The sequence below is a fragment of the Aythya ferina genome, assembly GCF_964211825.1.
Source record: "Aythya ferina genome assembly, chromosome: 2".
Classification (NCBI taxonomy): Eukaryota; Metazoa; Chordata; class Aves; order Anseriformes; family Anatidae; genus Aythya; species Aythya ferina.
Window position 1 is genome coordinate 139,917,256 of NC_140297.1, and position 27,492 is coordinate 139,944,747.

At 42.1% G+C, this 27,492-nt stretch overlaps 1 protein-coding gene across 2 annotated transcripts; it reads left to right on the forward strand.

Moving 5' to 3' along the window:
- Positions 1 to 924: 924 nt before the first annotated feature.
- FZD6 (frizzled class receptor 6) lies at positions 925 to 26,566 on the forward strand. 2 transcript variants are annotated; one of them, XM_084510608.1, is made up of 7 exons: positions 925 to 1,056; positions 1,209 to 1,524; positions 16,216 to 16,412; positions 19,121 to 20,138; positions 22,182 to 22,330; positions 23,646 to 24,068; positions 24,528 to 26,566. In XM_084510608.1, exons 2-7 carry the CDS (start codon positions 1,345 to 1,347, stop codon positions 24,682 to 24,684), a joined length of 2,124 nt encoding a protein of 707 aa, XP_084366734.1. In that variant the 5' UTR covers positions 925 to 1,056; positions 1,209 to 1,344; the 3' UTR covers positions 24,685 to 26,566. The 2 variants fall into 2 exon arrangements, with proteins under 2 accessions (XP_084366734.1, XP_084366735.1); XM_084510609.1 differs by lacking the exon at positions 24,528 to 26,566 and adding an exon at positions 23,368 to 23,406 and having other exon boundaries at positions 23,646 to 23,729.
- Positions 26,567 to 27,492: the final 926 nt, after the last annotated feature.

Genomic DNA, 27,492 nt, shown 5'->3' on the forward strand with positions numbered 1-27,492 from the left:
AGACTCCCTTGGGGCAGAGGAGCAGAGGTGCAGCGCTGCCTCAACACCCTCAGCCCGTTCCTGGAGCTGGTTTGCATGTCTCGGCATCTGGCGCTCCCCGTTCCAGTCCTGCAGCTCGGAGCCGGGTGGGTGGCTCCGCACCAGCCTGAGGAGACCTCAGGTGGCTCCGCGCAGAGCCGAGGGGCGCGCAGCGTGCCTGCACCTGGGCCAGGCCTGGCTGCTTCCAAACGGGGTTTTATTGTTTAATGGGGTCTCAGTGTGGCAGAGGAGGTGGTGGGAGGTGGTTCACAATTCCTGAGCTTGGGTTCCAGGAGACATGAGGCCCCATGGGGACATGGAAACATGAGGGCATGGAGGCTGCGAGGACATGGAGATGTGAGGGCATGGAGGCAGAGAGGACAGGCAGACATGAGGGCATGAAGGCAGCAAAGATATTTTGGGTAGACCTGTGCTATTCCAACTATGTTGGAATTTTGGATTTGGGATATTGGATATTTTGGAAAATGGGATATTCTATGATTCTGTATGGAGATGGGAAGGCATGAAGGCAGCGAGGACATGAGGGCACAAACACCCCCAGCTAGGTGCTCCACTTTTATCCACACGTTATCTATTTATTATCCACTTTATTGCCCTCACCACCATGTCCCACACACCCCACAGCACCTTCTCTTTCTGTCACCCCCCTCGGGCTCCCCATGTCCCCTCTCCCCCACGCCTCCCCAGGGGCAGGCAGCCCCGCTGCGGCGCCGCCATGCCAAGCGCGTCATGGCGGCGTGGAGGGGGCGAGCTGAGGGGAAGGGGGACGGCAGCAGCGCGGCCGCCATGGCCAGGCGGGGCCCCGGGGAGGAAGAGGAGGAGGCGGAGGAGGAAGGAGGGGGCGCCGGGGGCTCGGCCCGGGCGTGTCGGGGCTGCGGCGCCGAGGGAGCCCCGGCTCCGGGGCCGCCCTCCCGGCCCCGCTCCCCGCCCGCCCCTGCGGGCGCCGCTTCCTAGGGCGGGGCTGGGAACCGAGCGCCGAGCCGGGGCGCTGGGAGCAGCGGGGCGAGGCCCGGCGGGGTAGGTGCGGGCCGGAGCGGTCTCGTCTCCCGTCTTTTCCCCTCCTTTCCCCTTCCCTGCCCTCCTCTGCCGGCAGCCCCGCGGCGGGCAGGAGGCCGAGCGCGGCGGGCGCTGACCGCCCTGCCTGGCGCGGCTCTTCCTTGTGTTCGCAGCTCGGAGCGAGGAGGGAGCCGGGGAGAGGCGCTGGGAGATGGGGCAGTAGCCGCAGCCTCGGCGAGGAGGAGGGGACGATGCGAGTGCCGGACACGCCGCCCGCAGCCCTGCGCCCGTAGCGGGGAGCTCGGCAAAATGGGAGCGCTCCTGGGCGCCGTCACCTGCGCCTGGCTGCTGGCGCTGGTGCGGGGGCACAGCCTGTTCACCTGCGAGCCCATCACCATCGCCAGGTGCTCGCGGATGCCGTACAACATGACTTTCTTCCCCAACATCATGGGGCACTACGACCAGGACACTGCTGCTCTCCAGATGGAGGTGAGTTGTGCCGCCCCGAAGGTAGCGCGTGGAGGTAAACAGTGTGCAGGGCATCCTTTCTGTCCTTGAGACATCGCGCTGAGTGCTGGTATCTGCCATACTAAATGATAAGGGAGATAAGGTGAGTAGATAACGCTTCTTTGAAACTTTCTGGACTGCATTCTAGCTGTGTAAGCAGAGCGTAAGGGAGCTATAGGCACATACCCCATGGATTCTGTATCAGACTGGAGGAGGAGTTGGTGTAGCACACCAGTGCGGCTGCTAGAGCTCTTCACCACATCACACAGCAGCCCATGTACCTTACTAATGCATAAAGCAGTTCTTGAGATTCCCTAGGGGCATAGCCTGTGATATCCTGGTGATAATCCGGGCCCACCTGAACTCAGGCGGTGCAAAAATAATGTTTAGAAGTCACTGTTAGGTCTTTTCTTTCCTAACTTCCATCTGTTATTCCATCTATCAAGGACAGGTACCTAAACGTACTCATAGCCTTGTTCTCCGCTCTGCTTTTTGCATTCTGCTTCCACTTGACTGAATACAGAAACTCCTGACCCAGAGAAACTTTCTTCTGTGCTTTGCTTTTTTTTTTTTTTTTTTTTTAAATGCTTTGCTACCTGAACTGACTGCAACATGGCTCCCTTGAGAGCATGCCACCTTGTGGAAGAGCTGTGCCGGGTACAGGAGCTACAGAGGGCGAGAGCCTCTCTGGGTGAGAGGCTTGTAAAACAAGTTTTAAACCTGTTTTAATAATGGCTTTTCAGTAGCAAGAGGAGGGGGAACACCTTAACACAGGTCTTGAAAAGCTCAAAGTCTTGTGCTATGCAGAGAGTGAAACAGAAGTGAGATTAAAATTCAGAAGCTTCTGGTTTAAAAAAAAAAATTGAAGGTAGTATCGGGGAAGGCTGCTGCTACTACTACAACTAAAATCTTATTTGCATATTCATTACTGAGCTTGGAGAAGGAGCTTGGTTCAGTTGCCAAAGCATTTGTTTAGTGCTGTTTGGGATACTCAGGATTACCATTTTGGCCTCTAGCTGCCAGTCTGGGAGGGCAGAGGCTTGCATTGTATTTGCCAGCCCCACGTAGACACATGGGAAATTCCAGTATCAGATGTTAAGAGCTCTGTATGTGAGCAATTCAGTTCACCCACAGATCTCAGATACCTTGTGTGCTTTTAAACTGGAAAACTCTCTCTCCAGCCATCCTTTGTCTGGAGTGCTCTCTTTCTGCAGCGCCTGCCATTTTATCTTGTCAGGCATGCAGGTGGATCCTGCTTGGCAGGTAGCTTCTGTCAGTGCTCATGCCTTCCAGGAACGCTGCTGTGAGAGCAGAGATCGCTGTCACTTCTGTTTGCTGGGACTTTCCTGTATCGTCAGTGAGTTACGCCTAGTTCCTCAGGGACAGGGTTCATGACTTGTGTGTTTTTATTTAGTGCTCTCTACAGGAATGGCATGGTAGCAAGAAGTGTTGTTGTTCCCTTTTCTCCATCCTGTCTTTTTGTAATCACTTCTGGCTCCTATGCTGGCTGATCACTAATCAGCCAGCTGACAGGGGGCTGTTTGGAACAGCACTAGGGTTTGGCTTAGTGTCCTAGTACTTTTTAGTGTCCTGTCACTGCTACGGTCTGGCCTCTGATTTGGTGTACCTCGCTACCCCAGTGCTGTACGGATGTCTCTGAGCTACCTGATCTGCCTTCCTCTATTTGCAGTTGGACAGTACTGGTTGGCCAAACCAACTTTTTCAGACACCTGCCTGACTGAATGAAAGCATAAGGCAGTTTCTCCCCCAGCTGTGTAACTTTTATTGTGTCTGGCACTATGACTTTAGCTGGAGCTGTGCAGTAAGCTCAGCACAGTTCTTTGGTGGGCCTCTCTCCAGAGGCTGGTGCATACTACTGGTATACATCCTGCCTATGCCCTCTGAAGTGATTCTACGTGGTATTCAGTAACGGCGTCAGCGTGGCTTGTCATGGTTGATTGCAGCAGTGAACCTTCCCAGGAGTGTCAAAGGTTCTGCTTTTCAGGGGACTTGCAGCAGAGGAGGAGCTGTGGGGCTTCGGGACTGCGGTTTAACTTCATTTTACCGCCGTGAAGGAGCAGGAGGGTGGGAGATGAAGGCGACTTCTGTTTTAAGAGCTTGAATTTTTCTGTAATTGGTAGTCCAAACTCCGTTTGTACCAAAGAAAGAATTTTAATGGTATGTTGGTTAAAACTTTTTTTCTTTTGATCCTCAGTAGGAATGCTCAAAGGCTTTGTTTTTTAATTCCATCTCTCTTTACCCTCCCCACAGCTTGTTCTCAAGGCTGGGCATGGTCTTAAAATGTAAACACTGGGTTATGAGACTGACGCTTGTAATATTTTCCTTACTTTATCTTAACTGACTTTGAGCAAGCTGCTGGATCGTGCAATCCAAGGGCATATGGTGGAGACTTCTTCAAGAAATCTCAAGTATTTTGTGCAGGAAGTGCCTATTAATCCTGTTTTCTGCTCCTGTACGCTCTGGAAACTTATTTTCATTATTTATTCGTTATGTTTACTCCCAGAAAGAACAAAGAATAGTCAGTCAGGAGGATGAGGCTCATCTGGGTGTGAAGTTACCTCTCCAGAACTTGGCTAAGTCTCTGCTCTAGCCCACTGTTGAGGCTCAGCGGGTGTGTGTTCCCCGTGGGGAGTCTTGTATGGCCAGAAGAGCCATGAGCTCCATCTGATGGAGCATGAAGGCATCTGTAGACTTTGTCTCCTTTCTGGAAAGGTGTTAAATTGGCATCTCTTTGTCGTCATAGTAATCCTCCAGGTGAGAATGATGGGGAGCCATAGTCTCACGTGGTGGTTTTCCTCCTGGAAATCAACTGGGTCACCGAGCTGATTCGTGGTATTATTTCTGCGTGACTTATCAGCTCTTCATGGTGATATGCTATAAACCAGAACACTGAACTGATTAGAGCAGGGAGAAGGACTTACTCAGTCTTATGGAGGTTCTGCTAATGGTGGTAGTCCTCCTTGGCTCTTACTTTTTGCAAAAGAAAGCTCATAATTTGCTCCCTCCCCACCTGCCTTATTTTTTTTAATTGAATTCTTGACTCTGCGGATTGAATTCAAACTATTCAAGTTTTGTTTGTTTGGATTAGCTTTGTTTATGCAACAAATGGAGATTTTTGGAAGGTACAACCACATGACTTAATGACTTGAAGCTTTTTCGCATATGGTCTTTGAACACCTGCATGACAGTGGAACCTAATTATCTGCAGTGACTTGCAGCATCTGTCTCAAAGCAATTGAGCAGTACCACTGCTCGTGTTCTTACTAGCTCAAATTTGGAGGCTGAAGACCTGGAATATGTCTAGTGAGGAAAATGGATGAATGGAGCTGTGATGAAGCCGCCCTTCAGCCATACTTCCAGAGGTGTAACTCCCTCTCGTGGCAATCCTCAAAAACAAGTCACTTCTAACTCGAGTTCTTCAACTAACTCGAGTGCTTTGAGTACTTCAACTATCTGGAGTATTATTGCATTATTCAAGCAAAGCAGAGAATATTACTCTGTAATAACTTCCTTTGTTCATATTTCTTAATCGGTTGTGTCAAAATACATGTTTGTGGTGAGTTCAGTGGAGCTGATTGCAGTGGCAGAAGCTAGGAGAATATACCAAAGCAATTTGAAGTGGATTAAAAAGTACCTTCAGCAGCTTGATGCCAAAGTTCTGTGGTTTTCTACCTCTGTAAATTCAATAATTTTTTTTAATGTGATCATTTGATTTGCCTCTAAGTATAAATTAGCAACCAAATATGAAGATACTTGCAAAAACTGGAAACCAGTTATCTGGCAAACTTAAATCAATATATATATATTGATATTAAATATATTATACATGCAGGAGGAGGAATAGGATGAAGCTTTCCACCTTCTGTAAGTTGGGAGTGTTGAGGAATTTAAGTGCTATTTGGTGCAGACTGCTGTTAGTGGGACATTCTGCAAAATGGCACAGGTGTGAATGCACTGAGACCTGTACAGACAGGCATCCTGCCTCTCTCCCTTACCTCAGACAAGCAGTGCTTGCTACAGTACACCAGCCACTGGTACTTTGAAACTGGAAGCTTAAATCTCTTAAGGTAGCTCAGCTTCAGCTAGGAAAGCAGTCGATCAGCTGTATCTCCTTGGAATTGCTTTTTCTCCATGATGCTGCCTCAGAGCCTAAGCAGGAGAAAGGGTGCAGAGGTATGAACAAGCACAAGGGGCTTTGTAATTCACATTTTGCTGGAAACATTTGTGCTGTTTCACCACCCTTATCACTGGTGGTAACTGACATGGAAGGCGTTTAAAAAAAAAAAAAGTATGAAGTATAACATACTGTGTATCATTGTTTAGTACAGGCTAAGTTAACTTTTCTAGCTCATTGGAACAAGGTGGTTGTAAAAGATTTGTGCTAAAATAACTAGATCCATACATGTTAGATCAAAGTTTGCAAATGCTGAACTATTTTCTTAGAGCCGCTTTGTATGGATCAAAGGAAACACAAAGCACCATGACTTCTGTGCTGGGTAAGTATCCAGAAATACAGAATAGTTGGAGATGAATAACTCTGTTTTGAGTATCAGTGTTGCTTGTGGAAAAGCTAAGAGGTCAAAAATGTGCGTTAGACAAATCTGTGTCACTCTACAACATGCAAATTCAGGGCCTTTTGGTTTTGCACTCTACTGCAGTTGCTCTCAGATGTTTCAAGGTAACTGAAGTCATCGTTAGCTCTCACAGTACTAGGAGCTTGAGCAGCACATTCATACACCCCATGCACTGATTTTGTGGATACAATAAATTATTTTGTTGGTCTTCTGAAGACTTCTGTCCTTTCTGCAGTGCCCTGTCAGGAGTTGGTGCCAGCCCTGGAGGTCTATGGGTCTCCTTGTGCTTCTCCAACTCCTTTTCCATGCTCACATGCCAAGCGTGGGCACTGGCTACACCAAGCACTGCAGGTGGAGATGGGTGGGCTTAGTCCTGGGGCTGCAGCCTACTCCAGGAGGACACCTAGGAAAGGACAGATTGATGCCAGCCTCCCTAATCAGGATTGCCTCTTTCTGAAGGGGCCGCAGTGGGTTTTAGGCACCTTCCTGCAGCTGTGAGATGCTGATTATCCACTGTCCATGGGTCGTGAGGCTGTGCAGTGCCTGTGCCTTACTGTGTGCAGGGTTGAATTGGAAGGTGGGTTTGGTGTTCCCACTACGAGGTATTCAGGGGAGGGTAAGCACTGTGTAAGCTGGGGGGGGATGGTTGGAGCTACAAATAGAGCTCTGAAGGTGAATGTGGCCCACAGATCCTGAGGTAAATGGGTAGAAGAAAAGGTGACCTTGAGGACTATAAGCACCTCCTGGTGCTGAGGAGGAGCTGCCTCACGTGGGCGTTCAGAGCTGGGGAGAGCAGGAGGGGTCTGCGCATCTGACCCAGCGCTGACACCAGCCACAAGCCGGGCGGCTCTGGAGGGCGAGGGAAGGCCTCCTGCAGGGATTGCCACCCGTGCCGTGTGTCTAACGCCTCCTGCTCCTTTACCAGTTTAACAAGAGCAGTTCTGGTCCATCCACGTGCCCTCAGTGAGTTCGTCAGCGTCCTTTTACACAGCCTGGTGCCTGTCCCACCTTCCCCAGTGCCACCTCAGCCGCAGGGAGACCGCCCAGGGCACTGCCTGCAGCAGTCTGGGAGCCAGGCGCCAGGGCAGGGGGACAAAAGGAAGACTGCCTGCTTATCAGGAGCATCTGTGAGGGACAGAGCAAGCAAATGTGAGTCCTTGACTGCCTCTGAGACTACAGAACAGTAATGGTGCTTGTGGCAGCCCCCAGCTTCTCATGGGCGAAGGTTTCTGCAGTGTGCTGGGTGCTGGGGAGCACCTGTGACTGTTTTGAGTGACTTCTGTGAATGAAGGGCACAAGCTCTCAACAGGTTGCCTATTAAGTAGTGCTAAGTCGCTTCTGTGCTGTAGCAGGCACTGGTCTTGTCAGAGAGGTCAGTGTTTTGAGATGTCTGGGATTTGGGTGGAGATTTTGGAGGAAGGGAGGAGAGACTTTGTGTGAGGCTGCGTGTGCAGAAGGAGGATCCCATAGAAACATCAGTTCCGTAGTTTTATTGACAGCCCTTTCATATTTTTGGCTACCCTACATTTGAAGGAAGGAGGAAGTTTTCATAAAGTAGTGGCTGTTGTGGGTAAAGCTTCCTTCCTTACCAGCTGCTTCGTCTATGCTTTAGAATTCAGATTTTTTTTTTTAATATTATTTAGAAGCAAGTTTTTCTTGCTTTCTTGCCTCTAAGGTTGGCCTGTATCCCAAAGTAAATAAAAATCAACAAATAAGAGAAATTAAGATATAGGTTTTTGCTCTGCAGATATATAACTGTTCAAGTTATCACTGTTTTAGACATTTAGACATTATCTTAGAAATAACAACAGAAATATCACGAAGTAGATGTGTCTGTGAAAGATGAGAGCTGTTTTCCACAAGTCCTTAGGAATGCAGAGTCACCTTTTTTCCGTGAAGACCTTATAGATCTCTTTAGAAACCTTCCACACTGCCTTTTCTATACAGCAATGGTCTACTTTTTGCATTAATTGCTGCATGTTTTGTGTTTTCACAATACAGCGGAGATTACAGCTGTAGGAGTGGATTAAAGTGGCAGGTCTGGTTTTCTGTTCTGCACCCCCAACGACCTTCCCAGAAGCAGAGTCTTTGCAGAAAATTGCTGTGGATCAGAATTTACAGCAGGTGGTGGGTGCTGAGCACGTGAACAGCTCGCGGCGTGGTCAGAGCTTCCCAAACAGAAACAAAGCCAGGCTGCCACCTGCTTTTCCATTGTTCTCTTCAGCTGTCTCAGTCTGAGCCTGCATCATTTGTTTCCAGTGCTGTCTGACTTGCTGGCCCGTGCTCTGGTGCTGCTGAGATTTCGTTCCAGGGACCCTCTCCTGCTGGCTGACCTGCGTGCGTGGCAGCAGCGACCTGTGCAGATTTTGGAGGTGCGAACTAAGCCAGCCCGTTTGAAGTTCAGTAAAGCGTTTGATTCAGTACCACGTGAAAATCATTACAGTTGCTAATCCCTGCAAACTTTCACTAATCCCTTCACTTTGCTCTGATGTAACAGATGACCTCAGCCTGGCATGCTCGAGTCAGATGGCTGAGTTACTAAATTAAGAGCCCATCAGGTTGCATTTAGGTACCTCAGCACCAGCAGTGCTGCCTCTGGCTTCTGCTTTTGGTGTTTCCAGTAGGTGGTACGTCGAGGCACTGAACTGGCCGTGGGACAAGCTGCCTCTCATTCCTGTGACACGCAGGAAAGAAATCAACTCGTGGCTACTTCTCATTGAGTGGGATCTGCGAGGCCGAGCCCATTCCCTGTTAGCATGGGAACTATCTTCATAAACCAGATTTTCCTTTCTCTATACAGTGTCAGTGCCGTGCTGTTGTACTGGCCAGGTGGGACAAGCCCTGATTTAGGAAGAGGGAAGGACGTGATGCAGGCAGCAGCGTGGCTTCACACAGGTCTCTTGTAGGGTCAGCTTTGAGCCCTGCGAAACTCCTTGCAAAATTAGTTTGTGCCTCTGCTGTACTTCCCATTTCTTCCAGCTCCAGCAGGGCTGTGCAGAGACAACCAGCTCCTGCTGGGTGTAAGGTAATAAACCCCTGGTAGGGTTTATTAGCTGAGGCTCGGTGTCTGTGCTGTTACAATATATAACTAACTGTGCTCCTGGGTGGACTCGGAGCTGGCTCAGCAGGTGTGTGGAAAAGTGGTAGGTGGCTGGGCATCTGCAGAGCTGGTAAAGGTGCCTTTACATCCACAGAAGTGGCTTTCTTGCCATCCTGATGATTCTGTGATAAGGGGCATCGAGTGTGTTAGCATGGCTTGGGTTTAGAAACGGGGAGGTAAATGTCCCCATATCCCTAGATAACACCCGGTGCATCAACTCTTTCACAGGTAATCTTCTAAACTGTGTCCTGTTGTCCTGGTTTCAGTTAGCACTCTTCTCATTCTAAGCCAAAACACAGCATTCCACCAGCTACTAGGAAGAAAATTAATTCTGTGCTAACTGAAACCAGGACACCTGTATTAAAAAGCTCAGTGCTAAATCGATTTGCTCCTCTAACACATGGCAAATACATGAAGGATTTCGGATTATTTTGAGATGTTTCTGCTGCCACAGCCCAGATGCAGTGGAGGTCTCATTTGGTGTAGTCTAGACTCGAGATGTTTGAGGGCTGCGGTGTACTTTCCAGCAGTTAACTTGTTTTCATCTTCTCTGCTATGTATAGTATAGACGGAGATAAAACCATATATAATTGAAAGCTGCGCGTAAATAGTTGAGTTGTGCTCAGGAAAGCTCCCTAATATTTATTTTGTATTGTAAATTGCAGAGGTTGTCATGCCTATAATTTCGGTCAAGCTATAATTTAGGTTAGAACCACAAAAGGCAGTGAATTTTGCTAATAAGCTATTTCAGAAAGCACCGGAACTTTGTTTCGTAATAACTTCCTCTAGGGAGATGTAACATTTCCATCTGTATTGTTTCTAACCCTTGTTATAGCTAATATGCATAGGGATATGTGTATTTTTATCTTAAATACTTAAAGGGAAGACACGGGAATAAGTTGTCTTACTGCCTAAAGAAATTCTGCAGTTGCTAGTTAATGACAAACCAGCAGCTTAGCCACCCAAAACTAGCAACCCGCAGAGGTCAAAGCAGAACAGCCCGCTTGATCTTCTTGTGTACGTGTCCACGTACACCCTCGATGTCAGTGGTAAGTTTTAGAGCCTGGCTGTTTTGGTGGGGTGGGTTTTTGAGTGGGTATTTTGCTGTCCTACTGACCTTTGAAAGACTTCACCTTGTGCCTTGTACTCTTTGGGTTGCTGGTTAATGATCCCATCCCCTGTGAGCAGCTAGGAAGGCTCACAGCCAAGTTATATATTAAATATATTATGTTTAGTACATTTATATTTAGAGGGACAGTGGTGATGAAGGGTTAGCAAGTACGCTCGTGCTTTCAGTGGAGCCACGCTGAACGCTCAGGTGAGTGATTTGGCTCATGGAGCGGCTGCACAGGATAGGGTCTGCACTGCTCGGGCATCTCAGCTGCTTGCCCATGGTTCCTGAGCCATTGTTACATTTTTCCTTTGTTTTTTTCTCAGATCCTTGAACCAGATTGTGCTGGGGTGGGAAATGTAAACAATTTGTCTCTTCTAAACTACTGGGGTAACCCACTTTCAATTCAGACAGAAGATTTTATTCTTATATTTGTAACCTCTGAACCAATTTAGATCAGAAAAGGTTTTACAAGCTTTTAAATTAAACTTGACTTGTATTTGCCTTAATTCTATTTCACAAGCTGCAGGGAGCAATGCTTTAAAGGCAGCTTATTGAAAGCACACAAATTTGACTTATATTTTAATGTTTATTGCCTCCATCAAACTGACACAATTTAATAATGCATATTAAATGTATTTATGTCAATATCTAAAATACTGTACTCCTATCAGTGAATTTTACTTCTGAAAAACCTGTCTTAGAAGAGTTACCCATATCACTTTGAACATGAGCTGAGTCTCTTCACAGCTCTGCTTTGAGTCTAACCTAGCTTGCAAATTTCACCCTTCGTTTAGTTTCCTGTGTTGGTGCGTTTATTTGTCGTGACTTAATTGTGCACAAACAAGGAATCAGACTCTTGGCAGCCGGTTCACTGTGCGGCCATGAGCCATTGTGTGAACACAATGAGTTGTGTGATGCCATTAGTTTCCCTGGGCACGATGCTAATCTTGCTCGCATCCACCCCAGAACAACTCTATTGAAACAACAGTGTAGGATTAAATCAGCCATGCCATATATGTTTCACTCTTCTTAACTGAAACAGCTGATCATTATAGTAGTAGCTAGGGGTATTGGAGATTAATGGGTAGCATAGCTCTGAGTATGGAGAGTGGTTACTGCCTATTTTTCTGAGGCTGCTGCATTTATAATTGCGGAGGTTGATAGCAGCTGTATTTCCAACACTGCATATTAAGGTGTACAGGTAAAATTCATTGTGTTTAGATTTTGAGGTTGTACTTTAACTCTACAGTGACACTTAATGGAGTAACTGTTTGAATCTGGTACTGTAAATTGTTACCCGTAACAAATTTCTGCAGATTTTCTGAAAAGCAGGTGAATGTTTTATGAATAACGAAGTACAGCTTTAAGACAGGTAGGAATATGGGGCACCCCGAGTACTAAGATTACAGAAATTCGGATTTAAGCCTACGTTTGCTTCCAGAATTGACATACGCAATGCTGTGAGGAGTGAGGTTGCAGTGTTGGTGCTTTGGGTCACAGGATTCACCTCAAACCATGAAGCAGGTGCCATTGCTTAACGCTGAGACAGTGTCTCATTGTTTTAACGTAATTAACCTCAGTGTTAATACATTTAGCTCAGATAACTTACTTACCTTGGTAGCTAAACCTCAGCGATGAGGAGGGTGGGCTGTTAGTTTTACATAACTGGCTCCAAATAGCTGAGCAAAAAGCTCTCACCTCTGCTTATCAGCAACTCAGAAATATTTGTTCTTGCCAGTTAAGATTTCCAAGAGCTGTTTAACAAAGACCTTGGTATTTTGATCTACCGCTTTCTATTTTAAATGTTTCTGTGATATTGATTACAGTCCAGGAGAACATTCTCACTCATTTTGACATACATTGGTAGTAACTACTCAATCACCTCTGGTAGTCCTTTTCTGTAGGGAAAAACCGAGATGATATGGGACGAAGTCATCTTCATCTGCAGCATCTTCCTGGAGTACTGAGCCTTGTTTCTGTTATATCTTGGTTTTCCAAGCCTGCCAAGCGCAATACAGGAAAGCTTCATGATCTTGAGATTAGCGTGGAGTTGAAAGCTGCAATTTATTTACTGGCAAAATATGTTTAAGAGCCTGTTTGCACCTCGGTGTTTATTCTCTCCGCTGTACCATTTGTTTTTGCACATCTCACTTGTGTTCCTGTCTGCAGGGCCATGCCGTGACTGGGTTACTGAGCTAGGCTGGCTTTCCCTCTGGAGAAAAAGGGATACAGACAAGCTTCCTTAAAAAGTCCAGCACTAAGCTGAGTGGTGTTTTGCTCAGTGCTGAGGGTATTCCTCTTGTCGATCGGGATGTTCTGGTCTTTGATTGCTTGACCTTACTCACTGTCCACAGTGAACACACAGGAGCTTCACAGCAGTGCTGTGCTTGGATTCTTGCACTGACAATGCAGTGGAGCAGTTTGCATTTCAATCCTCAGTTTTCCCACTACTCTTACTTGGGGACATTATAGATAATATCATCTTTGGCTCTACAGTCACTTCCTGCTAGTTATTAGGTGGTTTGGTGGTTTCTTTTTGGTTTTGGTATACTGTTAGCGTATTTTATTTTGCCTTGTATTTACTGGGTTTTGTTTCCCATAGGCAGGAAGATGAGAATTTCTATTTTAGGACTTACATTGGCCTCGTGAGGCTCTGCTCTTGGTTTGCAAGCAGCTTTGTTTCACTCTGCTGTTGCCAAATCTGCAGGTTTTCATCTCTGTCCTCCGTATGACAGGGCAACAGTGTCTATTGCTAGGTGTGGTAACCCAGCCCTGAGGCAATTGGGGCTTATTTTCGGGGAGCTTCTGGTCTTGGTTTTAACCTTTTTGCTTACATGCTATCCAGCAGGAGGAGCGAATACTTCTCCTTTTGGTTTTGGTGAGATTTTGCTTTCGTGGTGCGTCAGGAAATGCAGACCTGTTATTTTCTACAATGCAGCACTTCCAAAACGACTGGCTGGCTGGACACGAAGCCCACATTTAAAGATAGCTAATTCAAAACAGATTTCCAAGTGCAGTTTGCCACCTCTTCTGTTGCTCTCAAATGGTAAAAGTAGGCAATTTCTAAAAATAAATCTGTACTGTACAAATCCCATCTGCTTATGCTTGGGGCAAAGGGTTTTATTGTACGTTTTGTAGAGTTTTTTTTGGTTGGGGGAACTTACGGCCAACAAAAGCTGTTGGAGTTTTTCGGAATTCACAGATTTGTTGGAAAAGGTGGCTCAGCCTGTGTGTTATACTTTGATTTTCAAGAAGGCTTTGACACGGTCATAGGCCACAGTTTTTAAATAAACCACACTGGTAACCCAAAGGGGACTTCCTTTTCTAATGCCTGTATAAAGAGCAGGAAGAAAAGAAGGCTGAGCGTAGCCACCTTCTTCCTCCAGTCTGGCATTTCTGTGTTTATCTGTTGGGACACTTCTGCTTCAAAACAAAACCTGTTCGTTAAACCACAGTAGCCAAAGACAACATGCTGTAGTAAAACTCTCACAGTCAAGTTTTCACTTGCCATTATCTGCCTGTAATACGCAGCGTTATTAATTGTGTGGTGATGGCTGCGGTGTTCTGGCTTTGGAATCGTTTTGTATAGCAGAAGTTGTCAGCATGGCTGAGGTAGGTTGCAAAGCCTGACCTTTTAACCAAACATGGCTTTCTTCATGCTCTTTAGACATCATTGATTTTACAAATATGAAAACAATTCTTAAAACTTCCTACTCCTACAGAAAATATTGCTGTTTAGCTGAAGTCTGCAAGAGCTCTTGATTGACACCCTGAAACTTGCTGTACAAAATTAATTTTGTTTTGTATCAACTGAGATGAACTCTGAGGGGATAAAAAGGAAGAATTAATAATAAGACAGCTTCCCCGGGAGTTGACATCAAATGTAAATTCAATTTCTGTACGATCACTCAAGCTATTATCTTTATGTTATCCTAAGTGCAAAGAAGAACAGACCTAGCGTAAATTAAATATTTGAACAACAGGAAAAAAAAGTAACTGAAAAGAATAAACACCACGACAGTGCAAAGGAAATGTAATTCATTTAGGGCTAATGGCTGACTGCTTTTTTCATCTGAGGCAGTGTAGCATTGTAGGAAGCATCTTTCCTTGTCCTAAAATCCTCAAGTCACCTTCCTGGGAAGGCAGCTGCAGAGCAGACACCCAGGTGAGGGATCAGGCACTCGTACCTCTGCTGTAAAGAGAGCTGCAGCTTGCAGTCAGTGCTCTAAGAGTGCCAACATTTAAATTTTTTTTTTTTTTTTCATAAAATGTTTTTCTGTCACTCTTACCCTGCCTTATCTTACTCCCTCCTCCCCATTCCTGGGTTCCTTCCTGAGGTATCCCACCTGAAGGGGAGGTTATTTACCAAAGTTTTTCCTTTTCAACTGCATGCTCAGCAGTGAGACTTGCTCTTGGTACGTGGGTGTGGATATGTTTGGAATACTTAGAACCTGACAAAATTAAGGGTGCTGTTCCAGACTCAGAGGTTAATCCTTTCTTACTGGTCCCTTCTTGATGACTTCAGAATGACTGAGATACAGAGCTGTTAGTGGCAAAGGATTGAATAAAATTCTTGCTGGTCATATTATTTTTACTGGAAGTTCTGCATACTTTGAAAACTTTGTGCAATGTCCCTATTTACCAGCACATGTCAAAGTGTGTTAAGTACTGTTTAAGCTTTCCTGAAGCACATGAATTTGACTATTTACACGTGATACAGGGATTCCTTTTTCCAGAAATGGACAGTGTCTCATCAAAAAGCCTACCTACAAAGCACTTAGGCTGACGGGATCCTGCAGATCAATTTTGCCCACAGCCCTCAGATAATCCCTGCTGCCCCAGAGTTATTAAACGACCTGGCTTTACCTAATGAGCTGCACTGGGAGCTTTGCCTGGTGTTGCAGGGAAGGCAGAGCAAACAGCAGGCCAGGATACTGGGATTTATTAAAGAACGACGACATGGGAGCGTTTGAGCTTGTGCATGCCCAGCCAGCTGCTCTCGACTTCTCTTGTTGCTGATGTTTACAAGAACTTGAGTACAAAATCCCTCAAAAGCACCAGTTTGGTTTGTCTAAAGTCATTTACCCTAGCAATAAAGTTAGTAAAATGCAGAGAAAGGGTGATGTCTTTTTTTTTTTTTTTTCTCTCTCTGAAGGCCTCTTGGACTGTGAGTAATGGACTGAATGAACAAGGGGCAGGAAAATTGCATTACATTTCACTCTGTGAACTCTCCACTAGGAATACGCATCAGTAGGTCATTGTCTAGCATCCTGTAATACAGGTAGACAAGTTCTCAGTCATGTGGAGATCTTGAAATATCATTATTGCTCACTTTTAAATATATTTGGACTGCATCAATAATAAAAATATTAAAAAAGAAAAAGAAAAACACAGCAAACTCTATAGACTGAGGGAAGATGATGGATACAACACACCAGACTGAAAATGTAATTCCAACACAAAGTACAAGGATAGATCCATCTATAAAAATCTCAGCCTGCCTGTTTAGAAGCTGAATAGCCAAAATAGAAACTTAATATTTTACCTTCCCCCCTCTCTTTTGTTGAATCTTGGACCTTAATGATTCCTTTCAGATTTCTAACACTAATAAGAAAAACCAAATTTGAGTAGTAACAGATGGACTAAGATCTCAGAGTAGGGACTGAGCTGGAAGAACCAGTGCAGTGAGGAGTGGTACACTCAAACCACCAGGTTTTGCTCTTCCACAACTGCTGGACAGTGTTCTCTACTATCCTTTTAAACCTTTGGGAGAAGAAATGTGAGCCATAGTGATGAAAATTAATTTTACTGCCTCGAATTACATTTTTTAAAAATACTAATGAAAGCCTTTTTCTTTCCCGAAGCCTTTTCTTACCCTTATGAATCTCCACTGCTCACCAGACGTCCACACATTTCTGTGCAAAGCATTTGTTCCTGCCTGCCTGGAGCAAGTTCATGTGATTCATCCTTGCCGAAACCTCTGTGAGAAGGTGTATTCTGACTGCAAGCCGTTGATTGACACTTTTGGAATCGCATGGCCTGAAGAGCTGGAATGTAACAGGTGGGGTATTTTTCACGTGATCAGTAGTAGAGGTGATATTTTTCAGATGTACCCAGACCAAGCTAAAAATTGGAGACAGGACGTTAAAAATTCATAGGACTATTCTTATATGTTACTTTTTTCATTATTAAAATGGTCACATATATTAAAATTAGTACACTATTAAAAATTAAAATTATTAAAATTATTAAATTTAAAATTAAAAGTGTTACAGCACAGATGTCACTCTTTCTGATCTCTGTACTAGGGATAATAACAATAGTTTACGGGGTTTTTATAAATAATTGTTCATAAAATAAAGGTATCTAAAATATTCTGTATTTGAGTGCACACCCAGCATTAAATAGTAGAAGCCTTACCTTATTTCTAATGACTTGCATGTGCAAATTCAGTCTTGTATTACTTTTCCTGTACTGCATGGCAGAATTCTCATTTCCAGTGCTTGCACCTTTTTCTCACAGTTGTTCAGGTCTTTGTTCCAGAGAAAGGACAGCTTATATTACATTAGGGAAAAAGAGAGCCATTATATATAAAATGGTAACGACTTAAGCATCTCTGGTTTAATCATTTTGAGATTCTGACCTTCAACTGGAGATACTTATAAACGTTTAATGCCAAGTGTTCTTAACCGCATCAGGGCAAAAATACGAGAGAGGAGCAAGGAGTGGAAACTCAACAGGTCGAGTTTCTAGCCCCCATGCAGTTGCTGATCCATGACAGGGATGAGGCAGAGCTGGGCCAGTAGTCCTGTGCTATGCTTCTTGGTAGAAATCCATATTGGAATGAATGTGACAGATATATGGCATTAATTCTATTTCCCTTTTTCTCTGCACAAAAATTGAGACTTGAGCACGAAAGTCTTCCAGAACTGGTTTGAAAAATTAGGAAAATTACAAGCTAATCCAATGATTCAATATATATTCCAAATGACATTTCAAATCAAATTCCATTTCTTGCGGGAGTCATTGTGGCTTTAAAATATTATATTACTGCTAGCATTTACTGAAAATGGCCCTACATTGTTCATGTGGGAAATGATGTCTGCCCAGCTGATGACACAGGGAAGGCCAAGTAACGCAGGATATTCTGAAAACAGCCGAAGTGATGAGGATGGGCTTCAAATTCAGTTGCAGTTCTGAGATTCACACTCATATTCTTACAAACATGCATAATGCCTGTTAAGACATGGGTGAATAAAGTTTGCACTGTTCTGATGTTCATACTGGTCTGGCCCACAGTTAATGAAAGAATCTGCTTTGGCATCAGTTTTCTTAATTATTAGTCTGGCTTTATTTGGCCAGCATGATAATGCAGAGAAATAAAGAACTTAAGGATTTTTAGCTCAAGCTGAGCTTCCAAATTGACATGGAGGGGAAAAAGTAGTTTTACATGTAAGGTCAGTACATTCCTTGCAGACATGTCCCTACAATAGCATTTGACAAAGAATGTTTGGGGATAGCAGAATCTCTCTTTAAAAGCTAGCATGCAAAACTTGTTATTTTTAAATACGTGCCTAAACTCAGAATGTATTTTAACATAAATCCCATTTTGAATAAACGCTTACCTGAGTTATACTTGAATAATTGAAGATCTGTCCAAAATTGCTAATCCTATATTAATCATAAAAAACTCTCACATTTTGTCCAATTAAATCTTTGAACAAATGAGTCTAAAGCAATTTCTAAATGAACTTTTAAAACACTGAATTTTTTTGCAGTGCTTATGTGTTTAGCTTTGTCTGTTTATTGCTGTTGACAATGAAATATCATTATAACACAAAATCATAATCATCCCCATCACACACTAGTCAACAGTTAATTCTAGATACTGTGAGTAGACTGTTCCTTGATTGAAGCTTGCATTTTGACAAGATCATTTGCTGTCTCTCCCCCAGTCTATCCAAATAAAATCAACTATAAATATTATATATATATTTAAAAAAATAGTGTGGATTAAGACTGTAAAAGAACAGTTGCAGTTTGAGTAAAGTGTTTCGTAAGCAATAAAATGGCAGAGACAACAGTTAAATAGCTGTGTTTGATTAGCCTTCTAAACTGAAAATACATTGCTCTGTTTGGACGTATTAGAACAACTCCAGAGGAAGGCCATGGAAGGACTCAGAGGGCTGGAGCCCCTCTCCTGTGCAGACAGGCTGAGGGAGCTGGGGGTGTTCAGCCTGGAGAAGAGAAGGCCCCGGGCAGAGCTTACAGCGGCCTGCCAGTGCCTAAAGGGGGCTGCAGGACAGCTGGGGAGGGACTCTGTGTCAGGGGGTGTAGGGATAGGGCAAGAGGGAATGGCTTTAAACTAAAAGAGAGGAGATTTAGATGTTCAGAAGAAATTCTTCACCCAGAGGGTGGTGAGGCCCTGGCACAGGCTGCCCAGAGAAGCTGTGGGTGCCCCATCCCTGGAGGTGCTCAAGGCCAGGCTGGATGGGGCTTTGGGCAACCTGGGCTGGTGGGAGGTGTCCCTGCCCATGGCAGGGGGCTGGAATCAGATGATCTTTAAGGTCCCTTCCAACCCAAACCATTCTGTGATTCTATGTTTTTTTTAAATACCACTGAGGTTTTTCATATAATGTACATTTTACATCATCTATAAAATTTCATAGTGCATAGAATCAGATTTTTCCACATTTTTTTTCAGTAAGAAATAACTGTGGTTGATAATGAGGGGTATTAAGATATTTCCTCTTCTGTTAATTTATCTAGACTAGTCAATTGTGACGAGACTGCTCCTGCCACTGCTCCTGTAACCACGAACGCACATGGAACTCAGAAGACCCCAGGACAGACGCGAAGGGATTATGGATTCTGGTGTCCCCGACACCTGCACACTTCCAATGGACAAGGCTACAAGTTTCTAGGCATCGATCAGTGTGCACCCCCGTGTCCCAATATGTACTTCAAAAATTACGAGTTGGATGTTGCAAAAAGCTTCATTGGAATAGTTTCAATCTTTTGTCTTTGTGCTACGCTTTTCACCTTCCTGACTTTCCTGATTGATGTTAAAAGGTTTAGGTACCCAGAGAGGCCCATCATTTATTACTCGGTCTGTTACAGCATAGTGTCTCTAATGTACTTCATTGGATTTCTGCTTGGGAATAGAACTGCCTGTAACAAGGCAGACGATAAGCTAGAAATTGGGGAAACAGTTGTTCTTGGCTCCCAAAACAAAGCCTGCACTGTCCTTTTCATGGTTTTGTACTTCTTCACTATGGCAGGAACCATTTGGTGGGTGATTCTCACCATCACCTGGTTCCTCGCAGCAGGAAGGAAATGGAGCTGCGAAGCTATCGCGCAGAAGGCTATGTGGTTCCACGCCGTGGCGTGGGGAATACCCGGCTTTCTAACCATTATGCTTCTTGCCATGAACAAAGTCGAAGGGGACAATATCAGTGGAGTTTGCTTTGTGGGTCTCTACGACGTGGATGCTTCTCTGTACTTTGTGCTTTTGCCGTTATGCCTTTGTGTTTTTTTCGGTCTTTCTCTTCTTTTAGCTGGTATTATCTCTTTAAATCACGTGCGGCAAGTCATCCAGCACGACGGCAGAAACCAAGAGAAGCTGAAGAAGTTCATGATTCGAATTGGAGTTTTTAGTGGCTTGTACTTGGTGCCGCTTGTGTCACTTCTCGGGTGCTATGTCTATGAGCTGGTGAACCGCAAGACCTGGGAAACCACCTGGGTGTTCGACCACTGTGACCAGTACCACATTCCTTGTCCTTACCAGGCAAGTAGCAGTTTCCTTTCTACATAATACTGATAAGTTAATTAGCAAAAACCCATATACATTGCTATATCTTGTGGCGTAGTTTAATAAAATTATTTTCATGGTAAGTAAACAGTTCAAGAACGTGCAATGATTGGTTGCTTTTTAAGTTAAAATTGGTGGTATCATCCTTCTTTGAAATTTTCTTCTAAACAAATTGATTTCACTCAGCAATTCCAACTCACAGCTGTAATGGGATTACTTGAACTTCATGCCATGAGTAATGCTCGGGGCAGGGATTGTTTTCCACAATCTCTTCCTAAAAGCAGTCGACCTGTATTTGGATGCATAGTTCTGTATTTCAGTACCTAAGGTGAATTCACATCAATTTCAATTCAAGTTGAAAAAATGAATCTTGAAAATTGAATCTAAATTGGCTTTAAATTGTTGCTCATAACCACAGCTTTAAAATCATTTTTTAAAATCATTTTTTTTGTTGAAGTATAGAACTGTAAAGCACTTAACTACAAAACAAATTTCCAGTATATTTTTTCCATGATAGCTGTCACTTCCAGGCTAATTTTCAATAATGTGAAGAAATCTTTTAAAAAATAAAAATGCTTTAAATTGCAGAGATGTTCACGTTTTACTTTTGTTTTAAAAAAAAACCAAAAAACAACAACAACAAAAAAAAAACTTCCGTGGAAAGGCTTTTAAAGTAAGTAAAGCTGTCCCGTAGCCAGTACTCTGAATCTTATGTAAATCTCTTAAATCTCTTTCAATACATAAAATTCTCTGCAATTTTAAGTAATTTGTGGTTTGTGTCATTCCATTTAAGAACAAATATAGAGGGATAAACCATCACTAAGACAACTACAAGTTTCTCATGTTATCTTTCATTGTTTTGTACATACCATCTGTGTTTTTACTGCAATAACCTGTCATCGAAAAGAGGAATATAAACACAAGCATTATGAGGGAAAAAAAGGCTTGATCCTTCCATGTTCGTAACCATCCTCTATATCCTTTGTATTGAACTTGGTGTAAACTGAACATCAGAGCTCACAGGCTTCTTGGCTATTTTTTTGCTTCCATTAACGTTTCATTAACAAGTGCACTTTTGCATTGAGCTTCATTTCAACTTAGATGGCTCAAATTAAGCAAGGTTGAAAGTAAGGCGTTTCACTTTATCAACAAACAAACAAAACCAACTTGTTTTGTAGTGCTTAGATATACAATCTTAGCATAATAAGGCACAAAGCGCCTGTATCCTCAGTCTTTAACCTATTGGAAAGAGTAAATAGCAACAGCAAGTTTACACAAAGATGTACTTACTGGGCTCTGTCCATATGATAAACAGCGTGTGCTCTTAGAGCTATTACAGCAGCTTCAATTGTTGTGCTCGGCTGTGGCTTCCCTGAGCCACGATGCATTGATCAGAACAGAACCAAATGGAAACAAACTTCAGCCTAAGTAGCTAAGGCTACGTGACTGACAAAAACGCTGATTTTTGTAGATAGGATTGGCAGGTAAGCCAGGTAACATAAATTAAATTTGCAACCTGGGAGGAGGGGATAGTCTGTTACGGAGTTAAATGGCTCGGCTCTTATGATCCTGTTCTGCAAATAGGTGGATTAATTTTGCAATAAACAGAAAGCAGCTATGTTGTTCCCTGCAGCTCCCTGTCTAATCTGATTAACTCCCAGCTCATCCACCCGCTGTCCCTTTTAAGCTGAAGGGATGAATCTCATCTGTACAAACCATCTCTGAAGAACATGGCTACAAAAACTATTACCCCTAAAATTACCTTTCCTGTCAATTTAAAAGAAAAATATTTCCTTCTAACTAATCTCCTCTCTGTGTATCCAGCTGTAGCCTGCAAGCAGACATTAACCAGATCCGACTTGACTGTACATGTCTTGCATTTGTCCACAGTACAAGCCTCAGCAAAGAAGAGCAGCCATGAGGAGAAAGTCTCTCTTTTACATAATTTGTTTGGTTTTCTGTATTCAAAAAATAACAAGTATGTCTTCTCCGTATTTATTAAACCTTGTTATCTTCTAGGCAAAGGCACTGGCAAGACCAGAAATATTTTTGTTTCTGATGAAATATTTGCTGACACTAATTGTTGGCATATCTCCAGTCTTCTGGGTGGGAAGTAAAAAGACCTGCTCGGAATGGGCCAATTTCTTCAACAGAAACCGCAAAAGAGAGTAAGAGCAATTTTTATTCTTGTTTTTCAAGTGTTTACTTAAAAAATATATATATATATATATATATTGGATTTCAGACTTTTCATAAATGTGTCTCAGGTAATCAAAACGTTGTCCTTGGGCCCTTTTATCTCTTGAAGTTTGAATGCTGCATATTGGCACAAGCAAAAAGTTCCACTGCAGTCTGTGGAAGGTTTCCATACACAGTGACCTGACTGCATTCTCAGAAGACAAAACAATATTCTCCTCTGCTTATTTATTCTCTTCGTAGAGCTGTAGACATATTGTTTTATTTAGCATTGGATAATCTCTGGTTTCCAGTCAAATCAGGGAAGATAACTTCAGCCATCAACTTAGATCTTTTCATGTATTCAGACTTTATTTGGCACAGCACTCAGCTATGTTTACTATCATGGAATAACAACATCCTCTGCTTTTCTCGTCTGTCAAGCTTGTCTTATTTGGAAATTAATCTTAATTGTCCCATCCTTAGCTAGGCTTTATTATATTAAGTTACTGTCCCTTATTTTTATTCTGAAACACAGAGTAAATCAGTTTAATTACTTAATTTTAGTAAATGCATATCTATGATTTTAAACGGGTTACAAATGTCAACTCCATTTTTCATAACTGTCATTTTTCTTTTCCTTTTTATTCCTTCATTGGATAAGATTGGATCCTTCAGAAGGATATTAATCCTTCTGAGATTATCTGTGTTACTCATATATTATAATGTATTTTAAGATCTTTTTATTTCTTTGAGTTTCCCTTTATGCAGTCCTTAAGCTCCTTTTATTTTACATCTGCATTCCATGATGGTGAGCTTATAGCTTCCTTTCCCTCTCCTCTCTTTTTCCATTTCCTGTAGGATTTTTCTTGCATTTCAGATGTTAACTGTTTTCAGCTATAAGAATTTTAAAATAATGAAGTCATTTTTACAACGCTTACCGTTTTTTTCACTCGAACAAGGTTTACATTACATAAAGTTAATTTGGTAATACAGCTGCTTATGAGCTAATCCTGCTTTCCTCTCTTAGATGATTAAACTACTGAAGTCATTGGACCTACTTGCAGAAGTAAGGAATGTAGAAATCGGCTTTATTTAATTGTTCCACAGGCATAATTGCTTTGAAGCCATTACAATCATTTTTTTTTCCCTCTTTTTATATATAATTGTTTTCTACATGTTCATTAACATCCAGCTCAGATTACATCATTGTTTGCTCTTCATTTTATGTTTTTGTGTACCAAGCTGTAATGCATTGTATGTGAGGTTATCCTCGTCATTCAGTTATATGCTTGTATTTTCTTTCAGTCCAATCAGGGAGAGTAGAAGAGTACTGCAAGAATCGTGCGAATTTTTCTTGAGGCACAACTCCAAAGTTAAACACAAAAAGAAGCACTACAAATCGAGTTCGCACAGATTGAAAGTAATTTCGAAGTCAATGGGGACTAGCACGGGTGGCACAACAAATCATGGAACTTCTGCAGTAGCGATCACTAATCACGATTACTTAAGCCAAGAAACTGTTGCAGAAATTAAAACGTCTCCGGAGACATCTGAGAAAGAGGCAGACGGAACATCAGCCCAAAAAGTCGAGGAAGGCGAAAACAGTGGAAATCAAATGTTGTGCGGTTCTAAACTGACCGTGGATCAGGTGGAAAAAAGAAACAAAGCAGATAGCACGTGTGATATGAGTAGCTTGTCTGGGAGTGTGAAGAGAATAGGTGAAGGAAGGTAAGATTTCGTAACTCAGTTTTTTACTTATATTACTACTATTCCTGCTTTTTCTCTCTGATGAATCAGTATACAGTTCACTGTCAGTAGCTGTTAGGAATACTGTAATTCTTGCAAACTTAGGGCCATATATCTTACAGTACGATATGGGCTATTGTATTGGTTTTTAGGATTCTTTTTCCATTTAAGTGTTTGAGTGCTGGAACTTCAGCTTGAAGGATATTTGTGTGTTGTTGAGATGTGACCCTGAATAAATCTGTGGCTGCAATACAATCCTTTTGAAAGGCAATGAGTCTGAAAAAACAAAAGCTTGAAGTATACAAAACTGTGCTGCGTTCTCTTGAAAGGAAAATAGCTTAAGATACATGATCAGTTTGTTACTTAAAAAAGAAATCTTTTCCAGTCTAATGAATTTTGCTTAAAATTGACTCGCTGTGTTTTATTTCTCATTGCTTACAGAGTAACTCCTAAAAATGATTTTATTGAATCTCCTGCATTACAAAGGAGCAGTTCCCAGATACCTGATGTCTCACAGTCAGGCTCCATATCACTACTTGTCTACTCAGCTTCAGACACCAGAAAAGAGTTGGATTCAGGAACCAGTTCAAACCCTTGAAAGACTGATTTTTATTTGAACACTTTCAACAAATAAAACTGTTATGGGTTCTGTAACACTGGAAATAACAGATATTCTGTGCCTTATAAAAAATCAGACACATCTTGTTTTGCACTTATAAAAATGTAAGTTTTGTAGTGGGGACAACTGGCAATAATGTACTGTATTCATACCCATCCAGGAATAATGGAAATGAAAGTTCTATAGGATATAGCTGGATTGACTAGCAATAATTTAAGAAAGATGAAAAATATTATTCCCAATATAAAGAACACTTTTTAATAAACTGTATTGAAATAGTCCATAGAAAGCACTGTTACTTTCCAAGGCATACAAGTTCCATCTGCGTATTTGATATTTTTCAGCTTTTTACTTGTTTTGGATTTTTTTTCTTTTTTATCGTCTATTAAACAACATTATCACTTAAAAATAAGAGATGCATAAACTTTATAAATTGTCATGATGTGTCATTTATAGCACTGTTTTATGGTAGTTTCTACACTGAATATGAAAGGGAATCTGGAATCATAGTGATTTATTTTGTACATAAAAAATGAATTATGTAAATAACTGACTGCATAAGGTCAATATTTAGAACTACTGTTTTGTATTAATTGTATAAACTGGATAAAGTTAATGCTTCCGTTAGATACTACTGAGGTCAACAGTTTTATGATGATCAGGCAATTTTATGTAGTTCACAGTAAAGCAGATTTTATCTTTATACAAAACACACACCATACACTACACATCTGAGGCAAGACTGATCAGCCATCTGGGCATCTTGTACAGGGGTAGTACATGAGATACAGCTGTACTTCAGAAAAATGCTTCGAGCCCCTCCTGGTATGGCGTTCCAGTGAATCGTGCCAAGCAGGGAAATGCTTCAGATCCTCTATTCAGGAAGACAGAATCTGAAGTAAATGTTTGTTGTGTGTTTTTTTGTTGTTGTTTTTTACTGAGCTGCAGTGAAAGCATATGCTTCCTTTTGTTTCTATGCAAGTAACTTGAACTCTTTTTTAAATCTGTAGAGAAACCTTGCAGAAAATAAACTGTGGTGCAGATAAACTAAGATGCAAGCTTGTTTAACAGTACATTTTACATAAAACAAGACCTTAATAACTTTTCTACAAAGTTTAATTTTCTATATGCTACAACAATATATTCTCTTTAACTCAAGAAGGCCTTAATACAGATAGCCTTTCTTATGATACTTTCTTATGATAGAATGGTGCTCCAGAGCAAGTAATACTGATGTGCGTAAGCGTTTCATCATTCATCTCTAAAGGAATCCTGGCTCCAGGGAAGTCAATGTCATTTATTACTTGAGGTGATTTGGAGCCAGGGTTTCTAAACTGAAATTTCACTGCATTTTGTGAGATTGTTCAGCATCATCTCTTTGATTACTAAGAGGAACATTGCTCTTAAATCGTTATCTTTATTTCGTTATTGTGTGGAGGATCTGTGTTCCAGTTTGTGCAGCACTCATGCTGATGCTTTGAACAATCGAGCAAAATTGCATGGCACAAAGGTCATGTAAGTACTGAGTCAATGGCAAATACTGTTCTGATAAACCAGAGTTACTTGTTTTATTGATCATGCATTGAAAATTGAATGTATTTACCTTTATATTGTCATGTGCATTTTCGTATTTGTAATTTATTGCCTTAAATAGGATGTGCTATTGCTTTCATCATTTTCCCCATTGAAAATATCTAATATTCTTGCTGCTCAGAAGGGCAGTGAGAAAAACCTGTGAAAATGCACACTAAGTACCCTTTCTTCTTTTAGTTATGTTTGTAAACGGGTAACTTTATACACATTCAGTAGTTTTGTTATTACCGTCTTTGTTAGTAATAAAAATACTGTTGTATAGTAAAAAGTTTGAGTTGGTATTTCTTTTTAGCTGGATTCAGTGTGTTTATTTCTCTGTTACTGTGGCATTTCTGCACCTAAGACTCCTTAATGCATTTTTACTTAGAGCTCTATGAGGTAATAATTATTGCAATGCTTTTATCCCTCCTGTATGAGAACCAAGACAGAGAACAATGGTGGGAATTGTTCAGATGAACACAGAAGGTTATGAAAGAGTGAGAAACTGAATTAGCTCTTTCATCTTAGCATTTACAGCATTCTTTCTTTCATGACCTCTAGCTAAAGACCTCCTTTAGACTATATAGAATGTGTATTTCCTCAATATGCTCTTGCTACGACCTTAAATATTTTACTTCCTTTTTTAGGCAGTTTAGGAAAAAGGTCGACTTCTGGACACTGTTCTGAAAAGATGAGTACAAAGTAATGCTTAAGTAACAGCAATACTTTTTGGGACTTAAAACTATATGAACTTTCAAAGAACTGCAAAATACTGACTAAACAGTCATTCATTTCAAGTGAAATATATCAGTGGTAGAATTAGACTGCAGTACTGTGCCATAAATAACTAACAGTGTGAGTTCCCAAGGTGAACTTCATAGTTAGAGATGGTGATCTCTGGATGTTTTAACCTTGAAACACCAAAGTAGGAGCTGGAAAATTCAACAGCTATTTGAATGCCTACAGAAATGATGGTGGGTGGAAAATTGAAAGGAAACAGGTGCAGAGATGAGCCATGGTCTAGAAGATTGCCTTACAGTGATGGACTATAAAGAAGCTCTTAAGTGTTGTTTGCCTAATAAAAGGTGTTTTGGTTATTTGCTCTCATGTTTCCTAACCAACATTATCATGACTGAGTGTTCTAAAACTTGAAAATAGGTAATTCATATTAAGGGACCTTTTTTAAAACTACAAATAAATTTTTATTGGAGCATC